Source organism: Podarcis gaigeae (assembly GCF_964106915.1).
Source record: "Podarcis gaigeae genome assembly, chromosome: 10".
Classification (NCBI taxonomy): Eukaryota; Metazoa; Chordata; class Lepidosauria; order Squamata; family Lacertidae; genus Podarcis; species Podarcis gaigeae.
Window position 1 is genome coordinate 48,475,524 of NC_139686.1, and position 21,434 is coordinate 48,496,957.

Consider the following 21,434-nt stretch of genomic DNA (forward strand, 5'->3'; position numbering starts at 1 on the left):
CTTTGTTTTGATGAACATTCTCATTTGGTTAACCTGTTTATGAAAATAAGTTCTGCTAGCTGAACTACTTTTCCCCTTTTGGTTCTAGGCCTCTCTCTTTTTGGCATTAGGAGTAATGTTTTCCCTGGTGAGCATTCCTCTCGTCATCTATGACTGGGTGCATTCAGGAGACACTGCTGAAGGCCACTGAAGTTAATGGGACATTAAGAAGAATACATTTCCATTTTGCTACTCACACCAAAATCATTATTGTCCCATTTTGTTAATATGCCCATCCACTCTTTGTGAGTATCCTTCATGAACTCAAAACAATGGAATACCAGTAGGATGCAATGTTCTACTGTGGGTTGCAGCCAACTAAGTATTACTCAAGAGTAGTCTCACTGAAATTAATGAATACAAGTTAGTCATGCCCATTGATTTCAGTTGGTCTACTCTGAATAGGACAAAGATTGGCTACAACCCAATCATTTTATGTTACCTTATTTTAAATGTTATCCTTCATGTTCCCACAAACTACTGGTTCAGTTTTAAGTTTATGGTGGTGGTCAGTACAATTTTGCATACTCATAGATTTGTCCATTGGTCACTGGTGTTCTGTGTGTGGTAACTGACACTAAAATAATTGAGGTTATATACTTGCAAATTAATATATCAATTTGTTTTCAACTACAATCAGTTAACCAGCCTTGATCAAACTATAGCCCACTTCCTGGAGATAAGTTTACCTCTATCTGATTGTTCTTGTCCAGCAGTGTGCTTAGTGGATAGATAATCTACCATTAGGCCACATATGTACGTAATCTATAGCGTCTTTGGTATCTGTGAACAAAGCCTGTACACTATTAAGCCTTAGTAGATCATACCTACCAGAAGTTGTCTTTTGCACACTCAGTTTGTGAGTTCCATGTAGGCATGTTTGGTTTATTTTTAAAGAAATGGTTTGTGTTCAGATAGTTGTCCCCTGGAGATGTGAATAAATTCATAAGGTTGATTGCTGCCAATTATAGAACTGTTGATTTCAGTCTGGAGCTGCGGAGCACTCAGTCTGGTCTGGTGAACTGCTGGAAGGATGTCCTAGAAAAGAAGGGAAGATTTGCCTAGGCTTTGGCCCAGGAGTTTAAAAGCAGGATACACTTCTGAATCACAAATGGTTATGAAGCTGAACATGAACAGACTCAGAACGGGTGTTTGTCTCAGCTAAATAAGTGGTCTGACAATCATTTGAAAGCAATGCCACAAATAAAAGCCCTGATGGAACTTCAGGAAATGGACCTCAGGCCGACCACTGAAAAGTGAGCATGCAGAGCTACGGCAAGCTTTCAGGTGAACAGAGCAGACCCTGTTCCCTCTGAAATATGCCGTTGGTGAAGCCAGCTATCACCAGAACACTATGAAGGATTGCAGTGGAGGTCATAGACAGACATCTTAACTGCCAGTCCTTGGTAGCTTTTGCGTATTGTGTTAGAAATTCTTGCGTGTGTATTTCCCGGTTTGCATTTGAGTTTGTGTGGTGGGTGTGTATGCTATAGTGTAGCAGGCAGCCAGGCTCCACAGGGTTATAAAGTTCACTTGGCTGTATCCCCCCCCCCACCCATGAACCTTACAGTGGAGGCAGGGAAATCTCTCTCAGCCTGACGAGGGAGAAGAGTTGGGTGAGAAGCCACTGCTTAAACAGAGTGGATGTTTGCAACCATTTACCAACTGGAAAGTTAGCGGTTTGCATATATGATGCATGTTGTCCTTTCAAATGATAAGGAGACTCTTACCACATATCAAGTGAAGATGTGCAGGAATTGATCACCTGTATCCAACCTCATTCAGCCTCTGTTCTGATGACAGGCTCTATAGGAATTAGAATCTGTATCAACAGCCTTCGGCTTTTTCAGACCCAGTCTCATCTTTAAACTTAAACTCTTTGTAGATTTAAAAGCTCTTGAGCATTTCTCCAAAAAGCTGTGCCCCGTTTTCTAGATTGCATTGATAACAGTATCACTTGGACTGAAGCTTTCAGGCACTGAAATGAAAGCAAGCAGGTTCAGGGGTCATTGAAGTGTATGACAGATAAATCTCCTTGGTGCCATAGTGATATTTGTAAATTCAAATGTTTAGTTTTCTACACACTACACACCCAGCCACCCCACAAGAACATAAAGCTAAAAGGAGAGTGTACCAGCAAGGCTGAGAAATAGTAAAAGAACTGCTGAGGAAGTAATAAGTTCCATCTCAGTGCCTTGCAAGGAAATACAGTTTGAAAATCACCTCAAGCAATTAAATGTAACATGACAGAGAAACTGGGGAGACTTTGTTCTCCAGCCATTGTCCACAGAATACAGAAAGTTGTAACTGTCTTCAGTCTGAAGGGTCACAGGATGATCTTTCCGCATACACAGATACCCCCACACTGCCTGTTAAGCTGCTCCTAAAACTCAAGAGACTAGCCTTCTATTGAGTAGAAGGATCTGTGGTCCACTAAAAAAGAAAACAATGACATGTATGCCTGTGTGTGTGTGCGTGCTCTCTTGGTTGTACCCTGAGTTACTGCAGTGCCTGTTATCCAATATAGACACCTGTATTTCTTCTTTAAAAAACAAAATAAAATCATTATAATTGCATTTGAGGTGTTCTGCAATGAAAATTTCTGGATCACAGTTATCCACCCTTTGGATCAATCAGTGTTTGTTTTATCCAGTTCAGGCTCTGGGACAATTATCCTACTGATATTCAGCCCACCTGTATATTTTTTAAACCAAAACTCATGATAAACTGTACATATTTCATAGTACTATTTCATAACTGCTTTTATAAATATTTTGCCTCTTTTCGGAATGTGTAGGACTTTAGAATGTGATATAATTTATCATTTCTGCAAAGTGCTTTATAGATAGTATCTTGTTCATCTGCAAAACCACATTGTGAAGTAGGTCAGTTAAGAGTTCCCTATTGCAGAGTGGAGGCCAGGGGAGGGAATGAATTGTTCATGGCTGAGCAAGGATTTGGACTTAGGTCTCCAATTCAAGTCCAGCATTTTGTCCATTAGACTATTTTGAAGGATGGTACAAAAAAACAAGTTGCTGTTGGGTTCAAACTGACACATGAAACTGTGTACTAGGTTTTGTTTTTGTCTTAAGCGCTGATGTAAAATGGCCTGGTGATTCCTAGAGACTCTTGGGATTCACCGTAATATTGTGATACGCTTGCAAATAAATTACCAAATGGATGAATAATGGAGAATAATAAGTACAAAAGGTGTTAGGGATGGGGTAACTCTCAGGGTCTTGAGATGAGATTCACAGGAACATTGTCAACATTAAATGATAGTCAGTTCCCCTCAGTTTGGGAATAACTAATTTTGGCAGTGGTGTAGCACATTTCAAGCAAAGCCACAACATCCAAGCCATTAATTCATTGCCCAGGCTATCTTGATGATGAAGAATTCTAATTAAAGCTATAGGATAATTGATTTTTTAGGTCACAGTTCCAGTTTTTTGGTTTTCTACACCAGCCTCAATTTACTCCTTCCCTATCCTTCTTTTGTGCATGTTGATATTGACTAGGAGCTCTGTTTTTATTAACTTGAATTGTTTTAAAAGGGGATGGGGCGGGGGAATCATGGAACGTAAGTCTATCTACAGCAGCTAGCCATGATTACAAAGCAGAAGCTCCATGTTCCAAGACAGGGAATGTAAATCATTGAAGGGCAAGAGAGAGCTGGTACCCTTCAGTACCTGCTGGGTATCTCCTGAAGGCCTCTAATGGCAAACAGGATGCTAGACTAGGTGGGACATTGGACTGATTTAGCAGGAGCTTAATAGCTGGCTATAAAGGTCTTTTCCAACCATAGCTGATAAAGCACAGTACATGTGCAATTGCTGTAGAGGATCCAAATACCTCCCCTCATCCCCGGCAGTATGTCTGTTGCAGGAATGTCATGTTTCCCCATCACAATAATTTGTCCCTGGGGTTGGGGAGAGAAAGGGAGGGGAAAAGCAATGGGTAGCAAAACTTGCTCCCAGTTGCATTGCATATGACGTTGCACTATTGCTTGAAAACCAAATACAATCCGGATGAAATACAGACAAGGATATTGCATGTGCTTTTCCTTGGTCCCCCACTCCAGTTCCACAAACTTCTTTCTGAACTTTGGACAATATCACAGTAGAATGTACTGGCTTAGGTGGGTTTTTATAAAAACTCTCAGATCTCCTCTGTCCAGGGATCTTTCTTTATTCGGAAGTGAGCATTCCTGAGAGTGCTTGGCATCAGGAAAGCATTTCCTTTTGTTTTGTTTTTGTTTTTTAAAAAAACACAAAACTGAATGTGCCCATTGTTTCTCAATGTAAGGCCTTCTGTTATCAAATGTGATGATAACATTGAATGCCTTTGTCAAACACAGGGCTGGCAGGACCTTGATACTCACATGCTGTACATATATCCCCTAAGTCTGATTTTTTAAAAACAGCAGCAGCAACAAAAAGAATCTATGCAGTTGTGTTGTATTGTAGGAAACGTTTCATTTGTGTATGTATATATATATATTGTAAATAAATAGGATGCTTCTATTTTTGCAGTTGTGTATTCCGTAAAATGAAAGTGCTGAGGTAGTCTGTCCATAAGAGTTATTTAAAAAACAAAAAACGTGTTTGTAGCCAAATCTGAATAGTAGCATCAAAGCCTTAGCTCTCGACTTCACTGAATTTGTCCTCTCCCACTTTTACTCTGTCCAGTTCTATTCTACCATGTAATGAAGTTGCCTAAAGCAAATCCTAAGCTTATATAATGGTATTGTTTACTGTAACACATTTCTAAGAGCACAACTCAATGAACTGCCATACTATCTGCCATATATTTCTCTTTGTTATCTGGGAGTAAAATGTAATCCTTTTGCAGTGCCCTCTAACCTTCTATGAATCTGTGCTGTGATACAGAGCTTCATGTGTGCTTGGATGTGTCCATAAAAAAAGAAACTACCTTATATTGGCTCAAACCATTGGCCCATGTTTACCCATTTCTGTCTGCTCCAAACTGGCAGCCGTTCCACAAAGTACAAGGAAGAGGTTTTCCTCTGCTGCTTGAGATCCTTCAATTAGAAGTGAACCTGAAGCAATATGCATGCGGTCCACCAGTGCGCTTATGGTTCATCCATCTCCTACATACAACATTTCCAGTCCCCACTAGACACTTTAGCTATACATTGGGAAGGGGGGCTGCTTGCAGACTCAACCACAATAGATCTTCAAATCAGGATGCTTGAGTGGAATCCATCAAGTTCTGCTGTTGACTCCCATTTTAAATGCTCTTGTATAAGAAACAAATAAAGGATATTAACAGCAACGGATGCAAATGGAAAAACTTCCATGTTGCGTAGTGATTTGTGGCCAACAGTGCAACCACTAAGCTGGAATACTAAAGGATCCTCAAATGATGAAATTCTAAAGACACCATAAGAAGTAGCGGGGTGGGTAGGCGGGTGTGAAAGCAGCCCCTGTACAGAGCAGGCGATTTTATATACTGGTTTTTTTTTTGCTCTATAAGACTCACTTTTTCCCTCCTAAAAAGTAAGGGGAAATGTGTGTGCATCTTATGGAGCGAGTGCAGGCTGCGCAGCTATCCCAGAAGCCAGAACAGCAAGAGGGATTGTTGCTTTCACTGCGTAGCGATCCCTCTTGCTGTTTTGGCTTCTGGGATTCAGATTTTTTTTTTCTTGTTTTCCTTCTCCAAAAACTAGGTGCGTCTTGTGGTCTGGTGCGTCTTATAGAGCGAAAAATACAGTGCAATGTCAACACTGCTTATTAATCTGGCACTGGGTTCAGTACACTATTTTGAGGGCAAATGAGCTGCAGGGGGCAGGGAGTGGCATTTCTTTATTGTCGCTTGTGTCCACCCAAAAAAGCACCATAGACCTGTGTTTGTGAGTGTGCACACATACCATAGCCCTCTTAAGCTCTGAATCACAGCCTACAAGTAGGATCAGTTTTGTCAAAGATAGTTTTGTATGAGAGCCCAAGGAAATTATGCACCATGTTTAAAGAAGCACTGAAGGCCATTTTGCTAGCAGCATTGATTGTTTGTTCGGTCTTTTTGCTGGGACATAAGCCGGGCCTTAAGTAGAACTGTGCTATGTGGCAAGCTGACTGTGTGCTCTCAGCACAGCGATGAATCTTACCAGGTGAATTGGTCCTTCATTTACCGTATTTTTTGCTCTATAAGACTCTCTTTTTTCCTCCTAAAAAGTAAGGGGAAATGTGTGTGTGTGTGTTATGGAGCGAATGCAGGCTGCGCAGCTATCTCAGAAGCCAGAACAGCAAGTGGGAGATTGCTGCTTTCACTGTGCAGCGATCCCTCTTGCTGTTCTGGCTTCTGAGATTCAGGATATTTTTTCTCTTGTTTTCCTCCTCCAAAAACTAGGTGCATCTTGTGGTCTGGTGCGTCTTATAGAGCGGAAAATACGGTAAATTAAAATTGTGGTCACAAATATCTTACGTAACATATTTTCAAAGCTGGAGTACCTTGTTATTCAGTATTTCAGTGTTGTCCTACTGATTTCCAATGGATCGTTATACATTTACCAGGCTTATTTTGTGAATATGAAATGGCAGGGCCTGAAGCAGCACAATTTTCCAACGAGCACAAATATCAAATGTAGGGGTGGGGGTATGTAAGCTCTTGCTTTTTAAATTACTGTATTGTTTATTCTCTAGTGCTGCAGATAATCCAACAAATTTGGTTTAAAAAGTGAAAAATATCCCATTAAGAACTGAATGTACATTGTTTACATTAAACCAGTTTTCTAAAGTCCTAAACTATGTTTTAAGCTGAGTGGTGTCCACTCAGGTTATTAAAAAAATACTATTAGAAACATTTTCCTCTGGCTTCTGTGTCATTGTTATCTGTGCTGTTCATATTTAATGATATACATGTAAATGGTGATCTGTGTAAATAAAAACAATGTAATTCTGGAATTTTCTGTTTTCAGTATAATTTTTAAATATAAAAGTATGGTCTGAAACAATTAGATGCATTAATTTTAAGAGAAGATTTGGATCCATTAACCACACCTTGGGTGTTAATGCCCTAGTGTTCCCCAACATGGGAGTGAGGACACAACACCTAGTCCTTGAAAGAAAAGTGCAACCATTTGTAGTAGCAGCCTGTTGTCTTGTAGACATTTTGGACTACAAGTCCCATCATACCCAGTGGGAGTTGTAGTCCAAAATGTCTAGAAGGCAACAGGTTGTGGAAGTCTGGTCTACAATAACTGGTCTTCACTCACACAGCTGTACACAAAAGTGCTTTGCTGAAATGCTGTTTTAATGAAAAGCAGGGAGCAAGGTGACTCGACACATCCCAGATACTGCCCTCATGTTGACCAACGAGAGCGTTAGCTTCAAAACAGCGCTTCAGTTGGAGAAGCTGAAGTAGCAGTATTGCTATGGTTCTCTGCCTTGGTCAAGAGGGAAAATGCAGGAAATGTATGCTGCACAGTTTTGTCAAGTTTAACCTTCATCCTGAACCAGCTCTGAAATGGATAACAAACCGGGTATCCAGGAAGGATATGATGTATGATGGCAGATCAACAACTGGTCATCTGCAACCTTTAGGATGGTGACTAAGGTCTTTGTATTCCAGGGGGTGTTTGAGATGACAGGAATTGCTGTCTGCTCAACTGAAGCTTTTATGGCTCCTCCTCTGGGAATATTTGATCAGGTTTGCTATTCTGAAACTTCAGCCTTCATTTTAGCTGGCCTGGCATCATATTTGGGCAGCTACTGAGTCCCAGGCTGTCTAGTAGGTCCTGCCTGCCTGCCTGCCTCTCCTCCCTCCATCCAGTGGCACTGCCACCAGTAGTACTACCAATAGGACTCACTGCACCTACAAAAATGACGATAATAAGAGAAAACTGATACACAAGATCATTGACATGTCAGTGTTGGTGCACAAGTTATTTAGATATTCAAAGGTGCCCAGTGGTTGCATACGCTTGCAAACAATGAACAGTTTTAATTGTGGGAGAAAGGTAGATAATTAAATCCTCCAACTCTCCTCAGCCCTGCTCCCATCAGTTTTAACCAAAACATACCCCACCTCCGCTCCCCATTGCTTAAAAACAGTCACTAACAGCATGATCCTAAACATATCCATGCATAAGTACATCCCATTTAGTTCAATGGGGCTTGTTCTCTGGTGAATGTGCTAAACCATGGCTCTGTGGATTTTGTTAGGCTACAGCTCCTCTTATCTCTGACTCTTGGTTATGCTGGCAGAGCCTGATGGAAATTGGAAGTCCAACAATATTCAGAAAACCACAGGTTCCCTACCCCTGGTGTACAGGATTACAGCTTAAAGGAGCTTGCTGGTGGCCCTCTGACTGGCAACAGCTCTCCAGGATTTTAGACAGATTTTCTCCCAGTCCTACCTGAAAGGATTGAAACTAGGACCTTCTGATCTGTTGCCCTTCCCCTTAAAGAAAGGGTATCTTCATATAGGAAAAGCCTTATCTAGTTCCATGTCAGCCTCAAGAGGCAAGTCTGTCAGCTTCCTAAAGATTCTCAGATTATGATTGACAGTTCCAAGAAGGTAATGGGGCTGAACAATGAATTTTCTACTGGGAATATCTAGGCATATTCCCATAGCTCTGAAGCCATAATTCTGATCCAAAGGACAATTTTAAGGTAAATATGTGGACAAATGGACATATTAATGGACCAATCTTTTCAAACATGTTTAATTTTATCACTGAAGCTATAGTCTTAACTCCTGGGAGAAAGTCCCATGAAATGTAGTCAGACTTACTTCTGAATATGTGGTTTGAATTGTGCTGAGGTAGAACTCCTTGCATTTATTCTTGTTTGTGAAAGTTCATTGGTGATGTGCAATAACCGTAAAGAACTGGTTTCTTCCACCCCTTCACAAATGCAGCCTTTCAAAGCTTTCTTTAACCAAGACTTTTCAAAGTAGACTGCTGAAATGCATGATACCCACTTTGATTAATTTCCCCCTTCCAGCCATTTTTGTTGTTGTTTACTTTGATTGGGTGGAGTGCTGATTACCTCATCTATTCTAATTAGTACATTGTGGATGGCTTAGGTTAGCAGAGATGATTCACTGGAGCAATGACCTATTTTTCATGGACTTCTGCTTTCATTGAGGCTGTGTTTCAATGACGCAAAATTCACATTTGTCTTCTAGTTTTCTTCACCGCAAGAGTGTAACGAAAAGCATTCTCCCATCCAATGCCAATCTTTAATTAGACTTTGCAAGTCTTAAAATGGATTTTCTCCCCTTACTTAGTAAGTCATGAGGCTCTATGCTTCCTCTAAGCCTATAAAGGCAGAATTTTCTTCTTTGTTGCTTTTCATTTTATAAAATCATTTGTATTGTGCCTCTCTGAACATAGCCCACAGTGAGCAGCAAACATAAAAAATGCATATAAAAAATAATAACATCATCTTAGGTAGCATCTTAGGCCTCATGAGGCTGAGACTTTATTCTGGTGAAATGTCTAAATGGTTATTCCGGCAAAGTTAACGAAGTTCGTTTATTTGTCTGCAAAGCTATTTTGACTGCAAGAGCTGCTGTTCTATGTCTGATTGAGTGCAGGGAAATAACTTTGCTTCCATGGAAACAAATCTCGGCTGCTGATGGTGAACAGATAGGACCATACTTTATGCTACCAAAATCTGTGGCTAGCTAAGTTTTTCCATACATTTTTTGCTCTACAGATCAGCCTTACTCAACCCAGTGTCCTTCAGATGTTTGGATCTAGGACTCCCATCTTCTCCAGCCATAATGGCCAATGGTCAAGGTTGGTTAGAGTTTTAGTCTTGAAGCACCTGAAAGGCACTAGATGGTGGAAGCCTGATATAGACAAATATATCATTACATTGAGTTCTAGCCTTAAGCATCATGGAACAATCACTAACTCGGTTTCTCTTTTAGTAGCCCAACAATTTCCTCATGTGTGACTAAGGATATCTGAATTCTAGTGTTGTTATATTTATTTTCCCAATGGTTCATTACTTTCCCCCCCGTGAGTTGCGGTTTCTAAAAAAAGCAGCTGCAATAGCTTTTCAGTTGTAACAGTATTAGATAAGAACTTGAGTATTGTTTGCTCTCTTCCTAGAGACAAATTATGTTGTGTATATTGATATCTTTGGGGTAACTGAACAGGCGTCATTACATACGTCAAACTACATCCTTTAATTGCAATGAGTAAACTGCAACATGAACTCCAGGTAGGAAATGTTCACTTCTCTAGAAGAACAAACTTGCCCTATGCCAAAGGAAGGGACGGAATATGTCAAACATTTCTAATACTTGCTCTCCAAAGTTATTTAACAGCATTCTGGTCACATCACTCTACTGTATAAATGTGTTGTGCAGAACTTTGTTGTTACATCTTATTAAAGAACTGAGCCAAGAAATCCAGACATGTTAAATATCACATAGTCTGCTGTTTCATCAGTGCTGGTTTGGTCAAACAGGAGGAATGGTGCGTCCAACTACATACATACATATATATATATATATATATATCAGAAAGGACAATGAAAATAGGAAAAAACATTTTATATGCAAATATATACTGGTATGTAGGCAAGGATGCAACTAAAAACTAATCATCTAGCTAAAACATATATTTTGCAACAAACAATGTGTAATCTGCACTCGACCAGAACTGGGTCTCACTTCCCACCAGTGATGTTTGGAAGCTTATGGACAGGCCTAATGAAATGTTGATACAAATTATAGTTATTTCTTTGCAGATATATGACCACACTGTAACAATTGTGTAGCCATTAAGTACTGTATATTTTTTATCATCTCAGAATGATCATGTCTGATTTAAAGCCTGTTTTCCTTGTTTCCTTTATTTTTAAGTAATTATGTAAAAATTGATTTAGAAAATTGTTTTACTTAGGGGCCCCTCATAATCTGTAACTTACTATAGCTTACTGGCACTGTCCAGTAGCACCAAAAGCAATAAAAATGCTGTCTGGGAGGGCCCTTAGGCTACAATCCTATACAGCTGTATCTGGGAGTACGTCCCATTGAACTCACTGGGTCTAACTTCTGAGTAGATATGTATAGGAATACACTGCATTCAAACTAGTAGGAGCAGTTTATTTTCTTTGGATAACCTTCCAGCAGCTCTCATTTAAATTAATAAGCAATATTCTCAGGAAACATGATAAACTGATTGTTGTTGGACTTTGATCTCAGTGAGCAATTAACTGGCATGCTTCTGGCATTGACACCATAGCAGGGGTCAGCAAACGTTTTCAGCAGAGGGCTGGTCCACTGCCCCTCAGCCCTTGTGGGGGGCCGGACTGTATTTGGGGTGTGTGTGAACAAATTCCTATGCCCCACAAATAACCCAGAGATGCATGTTAAATAAAAGCACACATTCTACTCATGTAAAAACACCAGGCAGGCCCCACAAATAACCCATAGATGCATTTTAAATAAAAGGACACATTCTACTCATGTAAAAACACACCGATTCCCGGACCGTCCGTGGGTCGAATTTAGAAGGCGATTGGGCTGGATCCGACTCCCGGGCATTAGATTGCCTACCCATGCCATAGGGCCATGATCTTTATGCAAGAAGATAATCCAAAATGTTCCCATCTGATGCAATAAGATCCAGAGATATTGACATAAGTGGGAAACATTATTTTCTTTATTGCAACATCCTCCTTGGCATTTTTTCAAAAAGAAAAGCTTTCTTTTCACATCAGCCAAACAAAGGTTATCTTGGGGAAATGTAAATAAGAAGCTACATGGTAGATTAGAGGTTCCGTTAGATCCATGACAATTAATCAGAAAATAGGACCAAACCCATTTAAAGTTGTTTCATGACTGATCTGAGTTCCACTTCCTGTTTTACAATTAATCTAATAAGAGCTCCAGAGAAAGTGATGTAGCAACCTGACGCTGCTACAATCTGACTACTTGTAGAAATGGTTCAGCATGCTGTCTGTGGGCAATGAGATTCCTTAATCCAAACCTCGCCTCCAGCATAAACACACACATTAAGCAGTCATAAGGGGGAATTATACACAACCTTAAATACATCCTTGCATCCAAAGTCTGTGGGGTCTGTGTATGTTTAACCCCTTAGGTAGAATTCCCCTCTCTCAGTGGCAATTTTGTGGTTGTGTGAAAGAAGTTGTATGAATCTGCACTAACCAACCCTCTTGTGTCTCCCCCCCCCCATCCCAAATAACATTGCCATTCAATGGAAAATGAAGTCATGCTAGTTATCACTTGATTTGCCTCTTTTAGATATATATATAGTTACACTGCATAGCTTTTCACTCAAATGGTGGCCCCGGTGTGAAATAATATAGCAGTCTTTATATCTGTAACAATGCACACATAGACATGCCAGAAAGGAAGCAGCTAAAGTAAGCAGGATATGGTAGAATTTAAAGAAATAGCCCTGATATAATACACAGATGTGCATTGTGTCATTAAATAGTAATCAATTTAATTTCTGGCTGTGCTCATTTTGGAGCTTCAGAAAGGTGTGAAGAATCTCTGCAGTTACAGTGAGCTTAGATAATAAGTCTATTAATATTAGGCAGGCAGCTTAGTTGTACTATTTTTGATGCCTGCTGAAATCTTTGGCTAGGTTTTCCCCTTGGCTTTTAAATGCAGAATTTGGCTAAATAGTTTCATTAACTGGCTTACATTGATTACAGCCCATTTCTAAACACGTAGCATCTCTGACTGCAAACAAGAATAACCCTCTTTCTATGGAGCAGTATCATATTTTGTGACACTGTTTTGGCACATGAGTTGGTCCAACCCATGCCAAGAAGATTTTATGACCCACAAACTTACGCTCTCACTCAATTTTAAATATGTTTGTCATTCACAGTTGACAGGTTTGTAAGAGAGAACCCCATACAAAATATCTTATTAATGGTGTGATGTACTGCCATCTTGTGGCAGCATTTCTGCAACAGAGCTTCAGGATTCTACAGTGTGAAAATCACATAAGAAATTTCACTGAACAAGAGACCACAATAAAATAAGGATATATATCCAACTAGCAAAGTACTGAATGTTTCTTTTATCCCAGTGGAGCCAGAAAATTTTCCAGTGTGTAGCATACACAGACATTTTATTTTCATTTTCATTGTCTCAACTTTATCTTGTTGTTTGTTGTTGTTTAGTCGTTTAGTCGTGTCCGACTCTTCGTGACCCCATGGACCAGAGCACGCCATGCACTCCTGTCTTCCACCGCCTCCCGCAGTTTGGTCAGGCTCATGTTTGTAGCTTTGAGAACACTGTCCAACCATCTTGTCCTCTGTCGCCCTCTTCTCCTTGTGCCCTCCATCTTTCCCAACATTAGGGTCTTTTCCAGGGAGTCTTCTCTTCTCATGAGGTGGCCAAAGTATTAGAGCCTCAGCTTCACGATCTGTCCTTCCAGTGAGCACTCAGGGCTGATTTCCTTAAGAATGGATACGTTTGATCTTCTTGCAGTCCATGAGACTCTCAAGAGTCTCCTCCAGCACCATAATTCAAAAGCATCAATTCTTCGGTGATCAGCCTTCTTTATGGTCCAGCTCTCACTTCCATACATCACTACTGGGAAAACCATGGCTTTAACTATACGGACCTTTGTTGGCAAGGTGATGTCTCTGCTTTTTAAGATGCTGTCTAGGTTTGCCATCGCCTTTCTCCCAAGGAGCAGGCCTCTTTTAATTTCGTGACTGCTGTCACCATCTGCAGTGATCATGGAGCCCAAAAAAGTAAAATCTCTCACTGCCTCCATTTCTTCCCCTTCTATTTGCCAGGAGGTGATGGGACCAGGGGCCATGATCTTTGTTTTTTTGATGTTGAGTTTCAGACCATATTTTGCGCTCTCCTCTTTCACCCTCATTAAAAGGTTCTTTAATTCCTCCTCACTTTCTGCCATCAAGGTTGTGTCATCTGCATATCTGAGGTTGTTGATATTTCTTCCGGCAATCTTAATTCCGGCTTGGGATTCATTCAGTCCAGCCTTTCACATGATGAATTCTGCATATAAGTTAAATAACCGGGGATACAATATACAGCCTTGCCGTACTCCTTTCCCAATTTTGAACCAATCAGTTGTTCCATATCCAGTTCTAACTGTAGCTTCTTGTCCCACATAGAGATTTCTCAGGAGATAGATGAGGTGATCAGGCACTCCCATTTCTTTAAGAACTTGCCATAGTTTGCTGTGGTCGACACACTCAAAGGCTTTTGCATAGTCAATGAAGCAGAAGTAGATGTATTTCTGGAACTCTCTAGCTTTCTCCATAATCCAGCGCATGTTTGCAATTTGGTCTCTGGTTCCTCTGCCCCTTCAAAATCCAGCTTGCACTTCTGGGAGTTCTCGGTCCACATACTGCTTAAGCCTGCCTTGTAGAATTTTAAGCATAACCTTGCTAGCATGTGAAATGAGTGCAATTGTGCGGTAGTTGGAGCATTCTTTGGCACTGCCCTTCTTTGGGATTGGGATGTAGACTGATCTTCTCCAATCCTCTGGCCACTGCTGAGTATTCCAGATTTGCTGGCATATTGAGTGTAGCACCTTGACAGCATCATCGTTTAAAATTTTAAATAGTTCACAGCTGGAATGTCATCACTTCCACTGGCCTTGTTATTAGCAGTGCTTTCTAAGGCCCATTTGACTTCACTCTCCAGGATGTCTGGCTCAAGGTCAGGAACCACACTACCTGGGGTGTACGAGACATCCATTTCTTTCTGGTATAATTCCTCTGTGTATTCTTGCCACCTCTTCTTGATGTCTTCTGCTTCTGTTAGGTCCTTTCCACTTTTGTCTTTTATTATGGTAATCTTTGTACGAAATGTTCCTTTCATATCCCCAATTTTCTTGAACAGATCTCTGGGTTCTTCCCATTCTATTGTTTTCCTCTATTTCTTTGCATTGCTCATTTAATCTCCCTCGCATTTTGCTTGCCTTCTCTCCCCCGCTATTTGTAGGGCCTCGTTGGACAGCTTTTTTGCATTTCCTTTTCATTGGGATGGTTTTAGTTGCTGCCTCCTGTATAATGTTACGAGCCTCCATCCATAGTTCTTCAGGCACTCTGTCCACCAAATCTAAATCCTTAAACTTTATCTAGGATTGGTATATTTGACTGTGAGATTTTCAGATTACACTGAGATGAAGCTAATTAACACAACTTTAATACTTAGAATTATTTTACCATTTGGAAAATTAATGTTATGTCACAGACATTTCCTCTTCCCTTTTGCACTTCCTGCCACTCTCATTTTTCCTTTGCGTCGTACATCTTTAATTTGCTTCCATGGATGCCAGACACATGATTGCCATTTGTGGTGTGTTGCCAGTGTGGTGTAGCATTGAGACTTGGGAGATGCTAGCATTCCAATCCTCACTCAAACATGCAGCCTTGGGCCAGTCACAGTCTCTTAGCCTAACATACCTTTCAGGGTTGTGAGGATAAAACAGGAAGACAGAGAACCATGTACGCCACTTTGAGCTCTTTGGGTGAAAGGTGGGATCATAGCTGTCAACTTTTCCCTTTTCTTGTAAGGAATCCTATTCGGAATAAGGGGATTTCCCTTTAAAAAAGGGAAAAGTTGACAGCTATGGGTGGAATATAAATGTAATAATAAAACAAATAAACCAACAAACCAAATAATACATTCTTGTGTTTTGAGATTTTCAGGACACTGTGTTTCCCCCTTCCTTCCTGGGCTGAGTGGACATAAGATATGGGTGAATATGTCCTTACGCTTCATATAAACACACTCTGTCATTGGAATATAGGGTTGCTCAGTTATAATTCTCCTTATCTTAAGTGTTTTGAGTGGACAACAATTTTATATAAGGCGTGAAGGGCAAGGACATCTATTCCCAAGGAGACAGCACAATCAGTACAAATAACATGACACAGATTAGTGCCTGAATGACAATCTGCATTCTTGTTGGGAGACTAATGTCTCCCGAGGAGTTAACACTATCTCATCCCCCCTCCACAAGTTTATAAATATAACATAAATCATAGATAATTATTTCACATCCTGTTTCCTTGTTGTCCTAAACACAGGAAAGCTTTTTCTTCACAGCTATTATTCATGCTTGTTAATAATAAGAGTGTGCTTTTGTCCTCAAGCCTTCACAGCTATATGTATCCAGCACCACTGAGCAGCAGTTATTAACATCCATGAAAACCTATACAATTTATCCAGTGACACCACAGATTCTGACCCCCCCCCAATAGAAATAGAAACCTGCTATCTCCTGAGATTAGAGAGACTTATTAAATGGGAAGTCTTCTCAAAAATCACTCCATAGTTTGCCATTTAATTTCATTGTTGGTTTTGGTGCAATCCAAACTCCCTATCAGCTGGGCTGAAGGAGTTTAGGACTTGGTGCCACAGGTCCCACCCTAGAAGAGGGGAGCTCATTCAGAAATCCCCCTCTGCCATCAACAGAAGTCCATCCACCTGTGCACAGACAGGCTGGTGCATAAGAGCCACACCTGCCACATCCCAAAAAAGGGATGACCTGGGATGGGGACAGGACATACTGGGAAGCCAGCAATCTACCACATCCAAACCTTCTTCAGACCACATATATATATGATCTTCAATCTTTTCAGACCCACAACCCATTTTAACCCAAACATGTATTTGGACACCCATTTCTTAACATTTAACCATATAGCTGGATGTTGATAGCGCTCCTGTTGTGACCCACATTGAATCAGGTCATGACCCACTTATGGGCCCCAATGCAGCAGCTGAAGACCATCAAAAGACATGGTGCACAGGGCCCCATTTCATAGGAAACAATAGACTAGGGCTGTGAGAAAATTGGGGGCCCATCCCACTTGCTAGTCACACCCATGCTCCTCTCCATATGCAGCAGAGCCCCATGGCCAATCAACAGATGGCACTGGCAGGATATCAACCCAAATGCACCAGCCACAAATCACATGATGCCTCTCGTGGCATGGAACTATGCCACACACACTTCTTATGGGGACTTTGAGCACCAGGAGGGGGCACTATTGTGGAAGGGCATGAACACGGGGCACTTGGTGGAAAAAATACCAGCTTTTGAGCAAGTTTGTTTCTTCAGCACAGGAACAAACACTGCTATTGCTGACATTTCCTTCCCAAGCTTCACTCCCAAGCGGTCACCCAGGCTTCAAGCAATGGATGCTGAACACTTGCAGGCCCCAAGCATATGTGTGGACATGCTCCGTCTCTTCTCTCCTGGTGGAGAGGGAGAACTATGCTGGCTTGCCATGCCAACACCTGGAAATCACTTCTCACAACCTTCACTCCTGGCTCCCTGCCTGCACCCTCTGCTGCAGGGCTGGGGAACTTGTGCCATGCTTTGGCAAGGTGAGAGACAGGGAATACAGTCTGACGCCACTAGGAGTCACCCTGCAGCACTCTTGTTGCAGAGTCTCACAGGCCTGGCAGGAGCAGCCCCCGCTGCAGGATCACATCACCCAGGAGGATGGGAAGTGCAGTCAAGCCAGACCAGAGCAAGGGGACTCCAAACTCAGGCAGCCCCTGCAAGACAAAGAGAACCCCAGCAGAGCACAAAAGAGCAGGAGAGAGGGAGCACTCAAGCCTGAGGGCAAGGAGGGCAGCTCAGCACAAGACTACTAGCAAAGTAGCAAAAACTGAGTGACCTAGGATAAGAAAGCAAATAGAAATCCAGTGGGAATCCACAGCCAGTGGAGTTGGGAACACAGTGGCAGGAGGTGGCTTAGAACATGTGGGACTCTGTGTGGAAGTATGCGTGCAAAGGCAGGCCCAGGTTGTAAGGCTGGGACAACAGCAGGCTGGGACAACAGCAAGGGGGCAGAGGGCTCTGTGATGACAAGGGATGGGGAAACAGAGGGCACTGCGAGCTTGTAAGCAAGGTCCCCCAAGGGTTTATTGGCTACCAGAGGGCATTAGGTTTTGCAAATGCAGGTTCGGATCCTTTAGCTCAGCTGTGAAGTTCCTTGGATGACCTTGCACCAATCAGAATCTCACTATCTTATCCTGTACAGCTGCATGCAGGTGGCAATGCTAATCTGGCTTCCTCAGCAGCCAGTGTGAGAACCGAAGTCCTCACACCCGGATTACATATATCTATGGTAGGCATGGATTACGTCAGTGGCCAGCAAACTTTTTCAGCAGGGGTCCGGTGTATGGTGTAGTGGTTAAGAGTGGTAGACTCATAAACTGGTGAACCGGGTTCGTGTCTCCGCTCCTCCACATGCGGCTGCTGGGTGGCTTTGGGCCAGTCACACTTCTCTGAAGTCTCTCAGCCCCACTCACCTTACAGAGTGTTTGTTGTGGGGGAGGAAGGGAAAGGAGAATGTTAGCCGCTTTGAGACTCCTTCAGGTAGTGATAAAAGTGGGATATCAAATCCAAACTCTTCTTCAGACCTTGTGGGAGGCTGGACTATATTTTGGAGAGAAAAAAACAAATGAATTCCTATGCCCCACAAATAAACCAGAGATGCATTTTAGATAAAAGCACACATTCTACTCATGTAAAAACACACCGATTCCCGGACCGTCCGCGGGGCGAATTTAGAAAGCGATTGGGCCGGATCCGGCCCTTGGGCCTTAGTTTACCTACCCATGGATTACGTCTTTGCCTGGGCAAGCTTTGGCTCTCAGTCTAGAAACCTGGGCAGATACGTCACCTCACCTCCTGTATTTTTATGCTGTGAACCGCCGTGAGATCTACCGATGAAGGGTGGTATAAAAATGTAATAAATAAAAATATATACCTGATCTTTTAAAGTTCTGGTGCCAGGGACCTTCCGCATGCAAATCATGCACTTTGCCATTGGGCTGCTCCCACCATTCCAGTTAAGGGGCAGGTCATGTAGGGTTGCCGTGCACCCTCTTTTTCCAGGACACATCCTCTTTTTCATCATATAGTGATCCATAGTTAAAAGTAAACTTTTTTGCTCTTTTTTGCTCTTTTTTGCTCTTCAGAATACAGCAAACCGGAAGTTGAACGTTTTGACATGCAGCCTCTTAAGGTTGCAATCCTATACCTGTGGGTGGGTGGGTAAACTACCAGGTGCCCTTGGACTAAAACTCCCATCACCTGTGACCGCAGTGGAGGTTGCCTCGGGTGCCAACTTTAATAAAATGGGGGGGGGGGGAGGTAAGCCCAGCCCCACATAATAAACCTGGTCACCCACACACTTTTTGAATGGCAATATTTATCATCTGGACGCGGGTGGCGCTGTGGGTTAAACCACAGAGCCTAGGACTTGCCGATCAGAAGGTCGGTGGTTCGAATCCCCTTGACGAGGTGAGCTCCTGTTGCTCGGTCCCTGCTCCTGCCAACCCAGCAGTTCGAAAGCACCTCAAAAGTGCAAGTAGATAAATAGGTAGCGCTCCTGCGGGAAGGTAGACGGCGTTTCCGTGCGCTGCTCTGGTTCACCAGAAGCGGCTTAGTTATGCTGGCCACAAGACCCGGAAGCTGTACGCCGTCTCCCTCCGCCAATAAAGTGAGCGCCGCAACCCCAGTCGGTCACGACTGGACCTAATGGTCAGGGGTCCCTTTACCTTTACTTATCACCTGGGGAGGGGGACAGCCGTCTCAAATATGTTGGTGGGGAGGTGAAGGGACCTCGGCCCCTAGGAGTGGGCTCCTTTGCTGGAGGCTGATGGCAGCTAGAGTCCCACAACAATCTGGGGGTGAGCCATCCCCCTCAGGGGGCTTGTTTCCGAATGGACGCGCGTGAGGTGGCGCCGTAACGTGTCCCGGTCACGTGAACTGTCTCGCGTGAGCCCGTTTCTCACGGTTAACGGCCACAACCGCCACGGAGCCAAAACCACATATGTTGTTGTTGTTGTTGAGCAGGGTGGGAGGGGAGGGCTGTCAAATCCTTCAAGAGGCCTCCACGTGCATCAACAGCCTACAATGCAACTTTAAAAAAATAAAGTCACCTGCGCAGGCAACACCACGGAGCAAGAACTCTGTTATACTAGTCCATAAATCTCTCTCTCTCTGATTAGCGCCCGCTTCCCCAAACGATTCAACTAAATCTCTAATTCGGGATTACGTAATGCTCCCGTTTGCGCCTGCTCTTTTTTCTGAAAGAAATAGTCACAACGTTTGCGCATGCGCCTCACGCCTGCTCTCTTTCACCCTCCCCTGCTGGGGAGCTGGAGGACCTTCCCAGAATGCCCCTGGGTGGCGGCAGGGACCGTTCTTGCTTAGGGTCTCGCTGGCAAGACAGCGCCGCGCGCCTGCGAGCCCCGTCACGCTTAAATCCCCGCCTACCGACCTTCTGCGTAGAGAACTGATTGGGTAGCGCCGCCGTGCGGCGTTTTTTCCTCTCTCTCCGGGTAGGGAGGGAAAGTGAGGGTGAGGAGAGGAAAGTGGAGGAAAGGTGCGCGCGCGCGCTGCTCCTCCTCGTCGTCTACCGTTGCCGCGAAGGGACATGTGACCGGCGGAAAGCGGGCTCTGAGCAGAACGCGCTGTGGAAGCGGCCTGCTGCTGCTGCTTCCTCCTCCTCTCCCGCCTCCTGCTGTCGCCGCCGCGCGAGGCCTTTTCCTCAGCCCGGCGGAGATTGCGCGCGCGCGCGCGCTCCACGGAGGCGCCGAAAGGCCCAGAGCCTCCATGTTGGCTCCGCAGTAGCCGGAGCCCCTTGACCGCGCGACCTGCTCCTCCGTCCAAGCCGCTCGCTCCGAGGCGCCGCCAGGTAAGTTGAGTCGGCTTCGTTCGACGCGCGGGGAAGGAGGCGGCGAGGCCGGCGCTGCGTGTGTGTGTGTGAGGGAGAAAGAGAGAGCGGAAGGGAAACAAAGAGGAAAGCGCCGACGGCCAGGCCTCGTCCGCTTCCCCTCACGGAAGCTGCCCCGGCCTATTTCCTCGAGGCTCGGCGGGGCCTGGTGGCGAAAAGGCCGCCCCCCCCCCCTCGCAGCACCTCGCCTTGGTCCAGATCGTGGCGGCAGGGGCCTTTGGAAGCTGGCGGAGGAGGCTCCGTGGTCGGGCCCCAAGCAGGGAAAGAAAGTTTCGCTGCCGGAGTAGGAGGCCAATCCCGAGGGCTCCCCTCGGTGCGCAGGAGGAATTTCTCCTCCAGGAACGAGGCTTTGCTGACGCTTCTCGTCGTAGCGGAATAGCCAGCTCGTCCCGGACAGTCCTTTGTTTAACAATTTCTCTCCGACACACGCACGCACCTCTTGTTTGCGGGCTGGAGGTCACGGCGAGAAGTTGTTAATCTTTGGCCTCAGGACTCCGCGCAGAGCCCGGAGAGGAGAAGTTTGGCACTTGCATTTGAATTTGCTTTTAAAGATAAACGACCCCCCCCCTTTTTTGTGTGTGTATGCTGTTTGTGGGATTACTGAAAGATGCCTTGTGCATCGAGCGTATGGAACAGGCGTAGGCAAGCTCCGGCCCTCCGGATGTTTGGGAATACAATTCCCAT

The 21,434-nt window shown here is 43.7% G+C and overlaps 2 protein-coding genes and 1 long non-coding RNA gene across 8 annotated transcripts in view; 2 read left to right on the forward strand and 1 right to left on the reverse strand.

Moving 5' to 3' along the window:
* The window catches only part of SLC38A1 (solute carrier family 38 member 1), a 41,570-nt gene extending 37,274 nt beyond the window's left edge, over positions 1 to 4,296 (forward strand). For both annotated transcript variants that reach the window (XM_083699346.1, XM_083699347.1), the window contains one exon: positions 89 to 4,296. In XM_083699346.1, coding sequence (XP_083555472.1) covers positions 89 to 190 — 102 coding nt within the window. In that variant the 3' untranslated portion in view covers positions 191 to 4,296. The remainder of the gene's footprint in view (positions 1 to 88) is intronic.
* LOC310825658 lies at positions 1,500 to 20,022 on the reverse strand. Of its 2 annotated transcripts, none has more exons than XR_014555395.1 (2): positions 19,583 to 20,022; positions 1,500 to 2,017 (listed from the first exon to the last, which is right to left on the reverse strand). It is a non-coding gene; the product is annotated as an uncharacterized lncRNA (long non-coding RNA). The 2 variants fall into 2 exon arrangements; XR_014555396.1 differs by lacking the exon at positions 19,583 to 20,022 and adding an exon at positions 18,777 to 19,308.
* A 151-nt stretch (positions 20,023 to 20,173) lies between these two features.
* The window catches only part of SCAF11 (SR-related CTD associated factor 11), a 30,993-nt gene continuing 29,732 nt past the window's right edge, over positions 20,174 to 21,434 (forward strand). For 3 of the 4 annotated variants that reach the window (XM_083698911.1, XM_083698913.1, XM_083698914.1), the window contains exon 1: positions 20,174 to 20,711. The gene's annotated coding sequence lies outside the window, so the exon portion shown is untranslated. Of the gene's footprint in view, positions 21,331 to 21,434 lie in introns of all 4 variants that reach the window. The other variant, XM_083698912.1, reaches the window with a different exon arrangement.